The sequence below is a fragment of the Chionomys nivalis genome, chromosome 22, assembly GCF_950005125.1.
Source record: "Chionomys nivalis chromosome 22, mChiNiv1.1, whole genome shotgun sequence".
NCBI classification, from domain to species: Eukaryota; Metazoa; Chordata; class Mammalia; order Rodentia; family Cricetidae; genus Chionomys; species Chionomys nivalis.
The window spans coordinates 47271934-47285918 of NC_080107.1; the positions used below are offsets into that span (position 1 = coordinate 47271934).

Sequence of the window (13985 nt, forward strand, 5' to 3'; positions counted from 1 at the left end):
ATTTTTTAGTGTTATTTATTGATTCTTCCTCCAAAGAGGGGTTTCAGTTCAACAAAACTAGTACAGCACTAACAGAAACCAGCCCCGAGCTCAGTGCAGCTCAGCTGCTGTCACAAGTGGGAACCACAGTGGTATTTAGCAAGGACAGATGAGTGTGCGCCACCACCTGTGACAACAGCCAAGGACACTTCCAGAAAGGGCCATCCCATGACATCATAGATGGACCATTGTGAAGCCGTGAGCTCAGGTTCAGCGTGCACAACGCCAGCTTCGGGCAGCCATGTTCACATGACTGCTCTGCACTTCCGTGCTCCCCTGGCTGGAGATAGATAGCCTACCCTGGCATGCTAATCATGAACTGTACCAAGTAGTTGTACAGACACTGGCACTCAAGGCTTCCTGCAGAACTGTGAAGACACTACAGCCACAGGAGACCTGAGGGCTGCTGTCTCACAATCCAGGCCCCCAGGATACCTAGGAGTCCTTTATATTAGTGTGATGCCACTTGGCTTCAGGTGGAGAGACTTAGGGTTCTTTGCTGCCTCAAGCTCCTTAGACTGGACTATAGTCCAGTGGTAGGTTGTTAAACTAGGTTCACAGGTCACAAACAGCCTGCCACAAAACAATAAGGATATATGACATATCTTCAAACTTTCCTTCTGCAACACGGACACGAACCACATAATACTGGGAAGCACGTCACTGTGGTTTACTGCCAACACCAGGCCAGCCAGTGCCAGGGCTGTTTCCCCAGCAGCCCCATAATGTATGTCCTGCATCCCTCTGGAAGCTGGCACCATGGGCTTTCTGTGTAGTCTGGGACACTTCTCAGTGACCCAAAGACCTACTGGCTCCTCCAATGAGAGGAAGCGGAGGACACTGGAATGCTCTGTCAGCATGAATCTGCCCTCCCAAGTAAGGCAGGCCTTGGTCCTAGGTCACGCTGAGAGGAATCCCTGACTGTGCTTTTAAGAGCAAGTGGTTGTCCCCAGGCCCAGACCCTTAATCATGGGTCTGTGGGGAACCTACATATGCTGGTCTCAGTGGGGCCTGCTGCTAGACTCCAGGTGTGAGCGCTTGCCAGTGGCCAACACTCCAGGGTGCTCTCCCGGTTCAGGGAAGGTCCTCTTGTAGTTGCGCCCATTGGGCCCTCCTCGGTGCCGCTTGCACAGGTCACCATTGAGAATGTCCTGGATGTGCTGGACAATCAGGTTGATGGCAACTACAATGAGACATGGAAATATCACATTCACTCCTGGAACCCTTGTGGCCTGCCCTTGTTCCCCCACTCTGTAAAACACTCAGCATGCAGGAAAGCCACTGAGCCTGCCTACCTGCCTGCAATCCCGACTTCCATGCCTGCCTGCAGTCCCAACCTGCCTGCCCACAGTCCTGACCTCCATGCCTGCCAGCCTACCTGCCTGCTCACAGTCCTGACCTCCATGCCTGCCCGCAGTCCCAACCTGCCTGCCTACCTGCCTGCCCACAGTCCCAACCTCCATGTCTGCCTGCCTGCCTGATATCTCATCAGACGAAGGCTTTTGTTGACGTTGACTGAGTCTGATAAAAACACATCTCTATGGCCTATCAGGCCCTGCCCAGCAGCTCTGAGTGTTTGCAAAGTACACATGAACCCATGTCCCAGGTAAACACTGGCAGCTCCCATGCACATACTTGGGAAGCCTTGCTAGCTAGGGTAAGCCGTCTCTGCCTGGGAGTGGGGCTGGGGCTGCTTACCCATATTGTCTACCCCTCGAGGGATGATCACGTCAGCATACTTCTTGGTCTGAAAGACAGAAGGGTCTCCTGAAGCTGTTTCCTCCGGGTCACTTTAAGGTACTCAGGAACAAGGGATGAACACCTGGGTGTTGGTAGCACTGGCAAGTTGGGGACAGCCTTACACAGATGAGAGACGGGGTCTCAGCCATGAGGCAGATTACACTGGACTAAACTTGAACATCAGTGTCCCACTGTGTCTGCCTGGTCCCAGCTGAATTGCTGGCCTAGACAGGTGTGACACCTCCCACAGTTCTTGGCCTCTGAAATTGGGACTGAACTCTGCAAATGTCCTATAGGAGTGAGCGTGACAGGACAAGATCCTTGCTATGCACAGGCCTGTTACCTGGCCCTGCACTGCATGGAGACACATGGCACCTGTTCCACGCATGTTCTAATGCCAGTGACAGCCCAGCAGACACAGCTGAGGAAGTGCAGAACCCTGAGGAGAGTAGAAGGAAAGACCTCGCTGAGGGGACATAGCTGAACCAGGCAAAGCCCAGAGAGAGTGAAGTATACTATGGACCCAGGTTGATACCGCCAACCTGTGTGTTTGGGTCAGGAAGGCCTGTCCCTTGCGGAAGACAGGTTGCAGAAGGCAGTAGAGACTCTTCCCTTGAAAAGCAAGAGCAGACCTGGGCTGGTACCCACTCTGGCAGCACTATCAGGTGAGGGGAAGAGGGGCTGAAACCCACTCCCCTTCCCCACCAGCCTGGGAAATGGTTCTGAGGGCCGGCTGGCTTGAGTGATGGGGAGGAAACTCCGAGGAGGTCAGCAGCACCCGGTCAGGGAAGGACGTGGCAGGCTGCTCAGGAGGCTGCTCTGAGGCAGGGCGCAGGGCTTGGCTGCCAACTTACCAGCTACTCAGAAAAAGCCCAAGAGTATAAGACTACACCACTTCACACTTTCCAGAAACGTCAGAGAGCATGAGCATTAAAGAGAAAACTCTGCCGAGCATGGTGTCTTTAATTCCAGCACTCGGGAGGCAAAGGCCAGTGTGGTCTACAGAGCGAGTTCTAGGACAGGTTCCAAAGCTACAAAGAAACCATTTCAAAAAACCAAAAGAAAAGAAAAAGAAATAAGAACAAGTTATTTTAGCCTGGTGTGGTAGTACACTTTAATCCCAGCACCCAGAAGGGGCCTTTTCAGTAGCAGCAAATGGAACTTATTTATCCTGTTTATGATAGTTCTGGTTACTTTACTTTAGTGGCTGGGGGAAGTCTCCATTTCTGGGGCACGTGTGGGTCTCTTCATTTATCTCTCTCTGGCCTGGAATCAAGCTGGCCTTGAACACATAGAGATCTCCTGCCTCGGAGCTCTGGGGTAAAAGCATGCACAACCATGCCTGGCTTTTATTTTCACCTTTAAGGGATAAAATACTGGGGGCTGAGAGACGGCTCAGCAGGGAGTTAAGAACAATGGCTGCTCTTGAGAGAGGTCTCACGGTCATGCCCAGAACCTACATCAGGCAGGTAACAACACCTATAACTCCAGCTCCAGGGGACCCCACACTCTCCCTGGCTCCCATGAACACACACATGCACATACACAACACACACAATACTTGTTCTTTTGTTTTTTGAGACAGGGTTTCTCTGTGTAACAATCCTGGCTGTCCTGGCTACTCTGTAGACCAGGCTGGCCTCCAACTCAGAGATCCGCCTGCCTCTGCCTCCCGAGTGCTGGGATTACAAGCACGCGCAACCACCGCCTGGCTCCAAGTAAGTACATATGTACATATTTGTATGTACATACGTGTGCGTGTTCCTTTTTTTCAAAGGCAAAATACTACTAAGCTTCTCTTTAAAATGCTTCAGTCTGGGGCTGGAGAGATGGCTCAGAGGATAAGAGCACTCACTGGCTGCTCTTCCAGAGGTCCTGAGTTCAGGCGAATAGGCAGACAGGGCAGGCAGGGACAGGGGGGTAGAGCTGGGACCCATGTTCAGTTCTGAATGGATAAAGGAAGTACCGGCAGGCAGAACTCCTCAAAGGCTGGCTTCACGAAGGTGGTGTACTGGGTCAGAATCTGCTCCAGGTCCCTCCCTCGGTGCACGTCCCGGAGAACTGCAGCAACAGGAGCAAGGCGCCACCGTAAGCCTCTTTGGGACCCTGGAGGACCCCAGCCCCAGCCAGGGACCTAGAGGCCCTTACCTCTTCGAGACAGCCGGACATCAGAGTCTGTGTCCACAAAGAGGCGCAGGTGGAACATGTCCCGGATCTCCTGAGTGTAGAAAACCAAGATGCCCTCGAACAGAACCACATCAGCTGGGTAGACCACTGTGGTCTCTGGTAACCTGTCAGGGAAAGGCAGACGAGGCCCTGCTTGACAGTCCACAAAACCAGAGAGGTGGGATCCACCAGAGGACAGTGGGTGTGGCCAGCCCTCTCTCACAGCGCCTCCCAGGAACTACTGGCTTACCTTGAGTGGGTCACAAAATCATAGGTGGGGACCTCGACAGTTTTGCCTTCAACAATGTTTTTCAGGGTCTTGTGCATCAGATCATTATCAAAAGCATCTACAAAAACAGCAAAAGCCAGACTGCCCAGCTGCCCTGGGGAGAACTGCCCCTGCCCAGGGTCAGCACAGTGGGAGCCAGGGCTACTGAAGCGGCTACAGCACACCACCAGGAACAAAGACTTTCTCCTCTGCCCCTCTGTATCTGGGAAGAGCCCAATAAGAGTGTGTTCTCTGACCTTCTTGTGTCCCTAGGAAAGCTGACTTTCTAGGCACCTTCCAGACCAGGAAATAGCTCCAAGGCCTGGTACCAGGCTGGGCTCTGCTTTGACTACCAGTCTCTCTGAAGATTGCTCCCAGACAGTTTGAGGAATCCATAGGTCACCCAGGCAGAAGGGTGGTGCAAAGAGCCCCCAGCAGCAAGGTGCTGAGAGGCGATTTCAACACATCGAGAAGTGACCTGAAGACCCCTCTGCTACCTCCTTCCCAAGTGGCTCTAGCCAAGGCCTTGTGCCCCATGACCACAGCAATTCAGCAAATCCTAACATGGGCTGACTACCATGGGTAATGAGGGTGAGCTTCACGAAGCCTCTCTGCTCCTGCGTTCTAGTACAGCCTTGGCAGTTGGTATCCAGCAGCTCTCTGTTCAGCCTTGGTCTCTCTGCAACGTATCCTACACACATGCAGCCTCCTATGGCCGTCTGCATCCAGCAAACAGCTCGGTGAGCCCCTATTCTGGCAGCCTGCATCTACACGCACCTCTGTTGTCCGGCAGTGTGCGATCCCCGGAGAGCCCGCGTCCACCCTCCACCCCCACCTCTCCAGGCAGGCTGTCTGCATGTACCTGGGTGGTCGAAATTGTACTGTCCTTTCAGGGCCTTGGCCTTCTGCTCGGCCGTCAGAACCTTATAGAAGCAGTCCTGGCTCAGGATGACCAACTTGCGCTGCCGGCGGTCCACTTCGTTCTGTCCCAGCAGCTCCATGATCTTCTCGCACACAGTTGACTGGGGACAGAAAGGGCCGGGAGTGGGCCTGGGCAGTGACCCACCAGCCCCCGGGGGCGGCCCCTTGGCTGCTAGCAACAGGTGACGCGGCTGGGCGGGAGGCAATGGCGCCCCAACCCGCGGCCGTCAGTCCCTCCGCGAGGCCCGGGCGCAGGCCACCCACCTTGCCGCTAGCGGTGCCGCCGCTCACGCCGATGAGGAACGGCCGCGGCTGGGGACGATCGGCCTCGGGCGCGGCGCTCTCGCAGCCGCCGCCTCCCGCCGAAGCCATGTCAGGCGCCGCGGCCCTACATCCACCGATTCTGCCCGCTCCCGCCGGGACTCAGGGGCGAACGCCGTGCGCAGTGCTTCCGGGGACCAGCACGCATGCGTGCGGGGGGCGCGGCTCTCTGGGTGGAAGCCTAGGAAGGCCTGGTGACTCCTGGGTGACCCCGTACCTGGAGGTGGGGCCTGGATGTGGCTCCACCTCCCTCCAACAAGTTTTTGGTTTTGGGTTTGGTTTATTGGAGACAGGGTTTCTCTGTATAGCCCTGACTGTTCTGGAACTCTCTGTAGACCAGGCTGGCCTCAAACTCACAGAGATCCTCCTGCCTCTGTTTTCCCAAGTGCGCCACCACCACCTCTCATTTTATTTTATGTGTATGGATATTTTACCTGCATGTGTTTGTGTACTACATTCGTGGAGTTCCCACAGAAGCTCTTAGAAGAAGGATACTGGATCCCCTGAGCCTGGAATTTCAGTCAGATGTAAGCTACTGATGGATGCTTGGAACTGAACCTAGGTCCTCTGGAAGAGCAGTATCTGCAGCTCCCACACCTGGTTTTTAAATTCTTTGTTGTTGTTCGCTTTGTTTGAGACAATGTCTAGAACTTGAAATGTAGACCAGGATAGCTTTGAATTCACAGAGACCTCCTGTTTCTGCCTTCCGAGTGCTGGGACTGAAAACGCGTGCCTGGTTTTAAATTCTTACTGTAAGCCTTGCTCCTGACGTTCATCTACTGTGAATAATTAGGTGTGGGAGATGGAGCAGCTCAATTAGCTGCAAGCTGCTGGACTCTCGACCTCGCTGCCTGCCCTGAGCGAAAGCTCAGGCCGTCCAACAGCCAACTCAACTATTTTTATGCCAGCAGTAACTTTTCTAACAGCCGGCAGAGGCCTGAAGAATGCTATACAGTGAACAGAGCTCCTGAAGGCACAGCCTCAGCTAGGGCTGTTCCAGTTTGTCCCAGACTTTCCCAGCATAAACCTCTAAACTCCAGATGACGGCAACCATACGGCAACCATCCCATCTAGGCCAGAGCAGGAGCAGGACGAGATCATCCAACTGATCAAAGCAAGCCTAGGAGGGGAGCATGGCAGAAAAGGATAGCCCATCTCAGAGCAGGGCCACACAGGCTTCGGGGAGTCAGGGAAGGACCACTGAGAGACTCAGGACTGAAGAGAACAACCATACCACCGGGTGCTCCCTGCTCTCCCCGACCCTGTCCACATCTGCCTGCTCATTTAACTCCCTGTCAGCTTAGAAGGCCAGCTAGGCCCTCCTCTGTTCTTGCCCGTATCTCTCCCCACTCCTCATGCTCCTATTCTTTCCATTTTTACTTTCCCCGAGGACATACCTGACCTGGTGTGAGGAGCTCTAACTCAGTCTCCTGAGAGATGGAGCCCTTCTACATCATCCGATTGCATCTGTGCCTCCCTTTATCTACCTATAGCCGAGCTCCTCCATCTCCACCACAGCCGAGCTCCTCCATCTCCACCACAGCCGAGCTCCTCCATCTCCACCACAGCCGAGCTCCTCCATCTCCACCACAGCTGAGCTCCTCCATCTTCACCACAGCCGAACTCCTCCATCTCCACCACAGCCGAGCTCCTCCATCTCCACCACAGCCGAGCTCCTCCATCTCCAACCACAGCTGAGCTCCTCCATCTCCACCACAGCCGAGCTCCTCCATCTCCAACCACAGCTGAGCTCCTCCATCTCCACCACAGCCGAGCTCCTCCACCTCCACCACAGCTGAACTCCTCCATCTTCACCACAGCCGAGCTCCTCCATCTTCCCCCTTGGCGAGCTCCTCCATCTCCACCACAGCCGAGCTCCTCCATCTTCCCCCGTAGCCGAGCTCCTCCATCTCCACCACAGCTGAACTCTTCCATCTTCCCCATAGCCAAATGTACAAATGGAACATGCTAGATCTTTGGGGCTCTATGAAAATGAATTATGAACATAAAAGGATGAGAAGAACCTCATGCCAAAGGATAGGAAACATTTTCTTTCCTTTCTTTTTCTGTTTTTTTTTTTTTGAGACAGGGTTTCTCTGTGGTTTTGGAGCATGTCCTGGAACTAGGTCTTGTAGACCAGGCTGGTCTCGAACTCACAGAGATCCGCCTGCCTCTGCCTCCCGAGGGCTGGGATTAAAGGCGTGTGCCACCACCGCCCGGCTTCTGGTTTTTTTTTGTGGGACAGGGTTCTTTGTGCAACAGTCCTGGCTGTCCTAAAACTCTCTTGGTAGTCCAGGCTGGCCTCAAACTCACTGAGATCTGCCTCCCTCTGTAAGTGGAGACTGCTCTTTCATTTTCCGGCCACCTAGACTCAAATAGTCACACAAAAACTATATTAATTAAAACACTATTTGGCTGATGGCTCAGCCATATTTTTAGCTAACTTTTTCATCTTAAATAAACCATTTCTATTAATCTATGTATTACCACGAGGCTGTGGTCTACCAGTAAGGTTCAGGGGATCTCTCTCCTTCAGGAGCTACAAGGCATCTGCCTGACTCCACCTCCTTTCCTTCTTTATCTCTGCTTGGAATTCCCGTCTTGCTATATTCAGCCCTGCCATAGACCAAAGCAGCTTCTTTATTAACCAATGGTAATAAAACTTATCCCCAGCATACAGAGGGGAATCCCACATCATGCCTCTGCCTTCCAAGTGCTGGGACTAAAGGTGTGCCACCACCACCACCCGGCAAGAAACATTTTCAATAAACTCATAGCAAAAACATTTGTCAAATCCCTGTCCAGGGACTGGAGAGATGGCTCAGTGGTTAAGAGCATTGCCTGCTCTTCCAAAGGTCCTGAGTTCAATTCCCAGCAACCACATGGTGGCTCACAACCATCTGTAATGAGGTCTGGCGCCCTCTTCTGGCCTTCAGGCATACGGACAGAATATTGCATACATAATAAATAAATAAATATTTAAAAAGAAAAAAAAATTCCTGTCCAGGTCAAGAGGCATTTAGAAAACAAATGGACGAGTGAAGAAAGTTCACTCATCAAGTTATAGTGGAAACACTAAGAATAAAATATATGGAATGCTATAAAGGAGTCGATATAAACATAGGTAGGCCCCTGAGAATAACAGCTGATTTCTCAATAAAATCTAAACTCAGAATAGATCAGAATGATGTATTTCAAGTTTTGAAAGACCACAGCAACCTTTATACTCAGCAAAACTGTCATACTTGAGAAAGAAAAAATTTCCATGATAAAAGCAGGCAAAAGAGACTGGGTGGTGGTGGCACACCTTTACTTCCAGCACTCGGGAGGCAGAGGCAGGTGGATCTCTGTGAGTTTGAGGCCAGCCTGCATTAAAAAATTAGTTCAAAGATAGCCAGAGATGTAACACCCAGTTTTGAAAAAAAAAAAAAAGCAGGCAAAAGGAATTTATGAAGACTAATCTCTGTAGAGAAAACTGACAAGAATGGTCTGGACTGAGGAGAAAGATAAATGCACCCAAGAGGTTAGGGGGAGCATCGCCACGCTACAGTGAGAATCGGGAAAGCAGGCAGCACAAAACGGGCAGGTGTGCGCCAACATCCAGGCTCAGATTGAGTCTGAACTACCTGTGTGCCTCTGTAGCTGAGAACGACCTTGAAATTGTGAGCTCCTGATTCTACTTCCAAACTACTGGGACTGCAGGCATGCAGCACTCTGCCTGGTTTATGTGGTACTAGGGATTGACCCCAGTATGATCGGCGAGTACTCTACCAGCTGAGCTATTTTCCAGACACAATGACTTACTTTTTATTTGTTTTGTGACCTCCTTCCCTTGAATATAAACCCCACAAGGCAGGAGTGTTAGTTTGTTTTGTCCAATAATTCACTCCTGGAATTTAGAGCCCCTAACACTTGATGAATGAGGAAATGAACAAATGAATGAGTGAACGAATGAGTGATACAAATGGCAGCTGGGTAGCTATAGTTCCGCGTTCTTCATACTCTAGCCCACTTCCATATCACCCTAGCACCCAGCTGATGGGTGTTCACCAGCCATGCAGACATCCTTCATGAAGCGGACCCTTCTGTGAAAAGGTCACCACGGACATCAGCTACCCTCTCTCACAGACAGTGCGGTGAAGTCACCGGTGCTGTGTCCTGTGTCTGTGTACACCATGCTGAGCTTCCCTGTTCAGCCACAAATAAAGCTGAACAGCAGCAGGCTGGTGTGATTGTCACCTTTATCGCCACTGTGGCAAAGAGCCTGAAGGAAGGGCTGCTGTGGCTCAGGGAAGGCCCTGTGGTGGGACTGGGAGGTCACGGCCACGTTACAGCCATAATCAAGACGCAGAGAGAGACGAATGCTGGCACTCAGTTTTCACCTTTAAAAATATTTTTATTTATACGTATATTTCTTCTATATGCATTGGTGTTTTGCCTGCACACATGTCTGTGAAGGTGCTGCATTCCCTGGGACTGGAGGTACAGACAGGTGTGAGCTGCCATGTGGGTGCTGGGAATCGAACCCCTCTCCTCTGGTAGAGCAGTCAGTGCTCTTAACCACTGAGTCACCTCTCCAGTCCCCCCAGCTTTCACCTTTGTGTTTGATCTGGGATCCCAGCCCATAGGGTGGGCCTTCCTTCTGTCTTGGTTAAACCTTTACAGAAACACCATAGACACACCCACAGGTGTTTCTTTTTTTTTTTTTTTTTTTTTTTGGTTTTTCGAGACAGGGTTTCTCTGTGGTTTTGGAGCCTGTCCTGGAACTAGCTCTTGTAGACCAGGCTGGTCTCGAACTCACAGAGATCCGCCTGCCTCTGCCTCCCGAGTGCTGGGATTAAAGGCGTGCGCCACCACCGCCCAGCCCCACAGGTGTTTCCATAGGATCCTAAATCCAGTCAAATTGACAAGTCGACCGTCACAATCGGCATGACAGTACATACCTATAATCCCATCATTTAAGAAACGGATGCAGGCCGGGTGGTGGTGGCGCACGCCTTTAATCCCAGCACTCGGGAGGCAGAGGCAGGCGGATCTCTGGGAGTTCGAGGCCAGCCTGGTCTACAAGAGCTAGTTCCAGGACAGGAACCAAAAAGCTACGGAGAAACCCTGTCTCGAAAATAAAAAACAAACAAACAAAACAAAAAAAACAAAAAAACGGATGCAGGACTCCAAGTTTGAGTCCAGCAACGTTATATAAGGAGACCCTGTCTCAAAGAAAAAAAAAATAGAAAAGCAACCAAACTCGTACCGATCATCATATCATTGGCATTGTGTTTCTTCTGCAGCTTTTGCTCAGTCATGATGAGTTCTGCTCTTTGAACACAACAGGAAGTGGCCTTCTCCCAGGGACGGTCTGGATAGCAGGACCACGGCCGTCAGTCACATTAACCTAATGGAGTTTCTGAGTGGTATATGCTGTCCATGAGGATGCTGGGGAAGTCTGTGGAGGCTGGTACAAGAGCTGCAGAATGAGGACCACGGTGTGGTAGTAAGATAGGACTGTTTGGGGGCCTTCCAGCCCCTTTAGGGCCTCCAGAGCAGGCTGTAGTCAGAGTGGACCTCCTGCTACCTGAACAGTTCTCTAAGTGGTCCCACCTATGATCCTTTCAAAATAATCCAGAAGAACCCCAAGATGGCAAGAGAGGCCCAGATCCTCCCTGAAAAAAATAAAAAACAGCTGTGCAAGTTTGCTGACACCAGGGAGGACGGAGGAGGGGCAGGTCAACTCCAGAGATAGAAGGCAGTCAACTGTCAACCAAGGTCAGGAAGACTTCCTGGGGAACAGCCAGATCAGGTCTTCTGGGTGATGGAGATTTGAGACAGCATTGACATTTGGGGTCAGAGAGCACAATGGAGGAGTTTGAAGGCAGGTTTGCAGTAGAATTTGTGAGGACATTATCACTGATGCTCGGAAGCACATTTATTTCATCAGCCACCAGGGAACAAGAAGCGGAGTGAAAATGGCCATCAACAACAGCTCTAGAAACGGGCCTGGCCGTCCCATTTGAAGTTGGGAGTTTCTGGGGTGGTGGTAGTTTATGGCTCTAATCCCAGCACTCAGGAGGCAGAGGCAGGTGGGTTCACTATGAGTTCAAGGCCAGCCTGGTCTACAGAGCGAGTTCTAAGACAGCCAGGGCCACACAGAGAAACACTGTCTAAAAAAAAAAAAATCAAAACCAAAATAAACAAACAAAAAACTTGAGGGATTAGTTCAATAGCACACTTGCCTATCAAGCATGCGGTTCAATTTCCAAGCAAAAATGAAAAAATAAAAAGAACCGAGGAGATAGCTCAGTTGGTAAAATATTTGCCATGACAAGCACGAGGCCCACCTGAGTCCAGCGGTTAAGAGCACTTGTTACCCTGACCTGAGTTCAGTTCCAGTACCCATGTCAGGTCACACAGCTCCCAGCCCCCTAACTCCAGATCCAGTGCCCCCTCTGTCCTCAGAGGGTCCTGCACTCACACAGCACCGCCCTACACCTTTTATTTTAAAATTTTTATTTATTTATTTATTGTCTATACAGTATGATCTATATTCTGCCTGCATGCCAGAAGAGGGCGCCAAATCTCACTACAGATGGTTGTAGGAATTGAACTTAGGACCTCTGGAACAGCAGCTCTCACAAACAAACCTTTTTTTTTTTTTTTTTGGTTTTTTTTTTTTTTTTTTTTGGTTTTTTCGAGACAGAGTTTCTCTGTGGCTTTGGAGCCTGTCCTGGAACTAGCTCTGCAGACCAGGCTGGTCTCGAACTCACAGAGATCCGCCTGCCTCTGCCTCCCACAAACAAACCTTTTAAAAACTTATAAAAGGCAAAACTCTGGACCTGAAAATTCGGAATTCCTAAACACTGAACATCCAAATTGCAAAAGCATTTTTTTTTTTTTAAATCTTTTGAGATAGAGTTTCTCTGTGTAACTGTCTTGGCTGTCCTTGAACTCACTCTGTAAACCAGGCTGGCCTCAAACCACAGAGATCCGCCTGCCTCTGCCTCCAAAGTGCTGTGTTTAAAGGCGTGCGCCGCCACCACCACCTGGGAGCATATTTATTATTTTACGGTGTTAAAGGTAAAACTCAGGTCTGTACATGGAGACAAATATTCTAATACTAAGCTATACCCTTAGTCCCTCCCCTACTTTGGTATTGGTTTGAGAAAGTCTCCCTTTGTATCCCTGGATAGCCTGGAACTAACCAGCCTAGGCTGGCTATGCCTGCCTCTACCTCTTGAATGTTGTTTATAGGCTTGGACGGCCACATCTAGTCAAAGGCAGATACAATTTCTGAGAAACCTAATAGAGGTATGTGGCTAAGATATTGGACATAAGGGTTCAGAGAGATCTGGATTCAAATTCCAGATTCTCCCTAGACAGTATGTTGGTGCATACCCACAGTTCCAGCACTTCAGAGGCAGAGGCAGGAGGATGAGTTCCAGGCCAGTCTGGGCGACCTTCCCTGACATGTTCCCCTATATAGCCAAGGATGTACCTACATCTAGCCATCTGTCAGCCATAGGCTTCCCTGGATGTGGGGATTGTAGGAGTGAGCCATCATTTCTTCAAGCGAAGCCTGTCTGCTCTTGGGAGTCAGAACTTACCAGCTCTGGAGTCAGACAGATGGGCTACTTGTTACATCTAGTGCCTCAGGTGGCTCGGTTTGGGAATGGGACACACTACTGAACCTTACTCCATTGTCAGGGCCAGTAAGATGCTACAGGTGAGCTGGAGGTTAGCAGCTCTGACTGCTCTACCAGAAGTCCTGAGTTCAAGGCTGGGCGGTGGTGGTGCATCTTAATTCCAGGAGGCAGAGGCAGACGGATCTCTGTGAGTTTGAGACCAGCCTGGTCTACAAGAGCTAGTGCCAGGACAGGCTCCAAAGCTACAGAGAAACCCTGTCTCGAAACCCCCCCCCCCCAAAAAAAAATCTTGAGTTCAATTCCCAGCAACCACATGGTGGCTCCAATTATCTGTAATGAGATCTGGCACCGTCTTCTGGCCTTCAGGGGCACAGGCTGACAGAACACTATATATCTAGATAAGATAGATAGATAGATAGATAGATAGATAGATAGACAGACAGACAGACAGACAGACAGACAGACAGACAGACAGATGCTGTAGGTGAGGTGCACAGATCCCACTGAGCCAGGTAGTGCAAAGTGTCTCGTCAGCTCGTGGTTGGCTGGTAACTAATCTGAATATGTGATTATCATCTCTCACCTCCTTTGTCTCTGTCCACATGCTGCCCAATTATCCATTAAAGCACATCTCTGAGAGTGGACACTGCCCCCCAGAGGCTGGTGCCCGCCAACAGCACATGGCAGATCCTTTTTCACACTGATCAGCACCATACCTGCAATGCCATGTGAATCAGACAGGCCTTCAAGTTAACAGATCTCTATGCTGGGATTAAAGGCATGTGCCACCACCTCATGGCAACATTCATTCACATAATTAAAACATTATTTTAAAAAAGACTTATTTGTATTTATGTGTATACGTCTGTGTGGGAGCAGGAGTAGCTGTGAGC

General features: G+C 50.7%; 1 protein-coding gene across 2 annotated transcripts; it reads right to left on the reverse strand.

Annotated features, from left to right (window-relative positions):
* Positions 1-5: 5 nt before the first annotated feature.
* Positions 6-5584, reverse strand: Uck1 (uridine-cytidine kinase 1). 2 transcript variants are annotated; one of them, XM_057754758.1, is made up of 7 exons: positions 5399-5584; positions 5076-5235; positions 4196-4292; positions 3928-4070; positions 3746-3840; positions 1738-1786; positions 6-1222 (listed from the first exon to the last, which is right to left on the reverse strand). In XM_057754758.1, exons 1-7 carry the CDS (start codon positions 5504-5506, stop codon positions 1041-1043), a joined length of 834 nt encoding a protein of 277 aa, XP_057610741.1. In that variant the 5' UTR covers positions 5507-5584; the 3' UTR covers positions 6-1040. The 2 variants fall into 2 exon arrangements, with proteins under 2 accessions (XP_057610741.1, XP_057610742.1); XM_057754759.1 differs by lacking the exons at positions 6-1222; positions 1738-1786 and adding an exon at positions 1913-2810.
* Between the last annotated feature and the right edge of the window lie 8401 nt (positions 5585-13985).

What these genes read in the sequence shown, in the direction of transcription:
- Uck1 (XM_057754758.1), bottom strand. Translation starts at nt 5,506, where the DNA reads ATGGCTTCGGCGGGAGGCGGCGGCTGCGAGAGCGCCGCGCCCGAGGCC. An exon ending in GATTTTGTGACCCACTCAAG is followed by an intron (nt 4,071 to 4,195) that starts GTAAGCCAGTAG and finishes TTTCCCTGACAG; the next exon opens with GTTACCAGAGACCACAGTGG. An exon ending in TCGAGGGGTAGACAATATGG is followed by an intron (nt 1,223 to 1,737) that starts GTAAGCAGCCCC and finishes GTCTCATTGTAG; the next exon opens with TTGCCATCAACCTGATTGTC.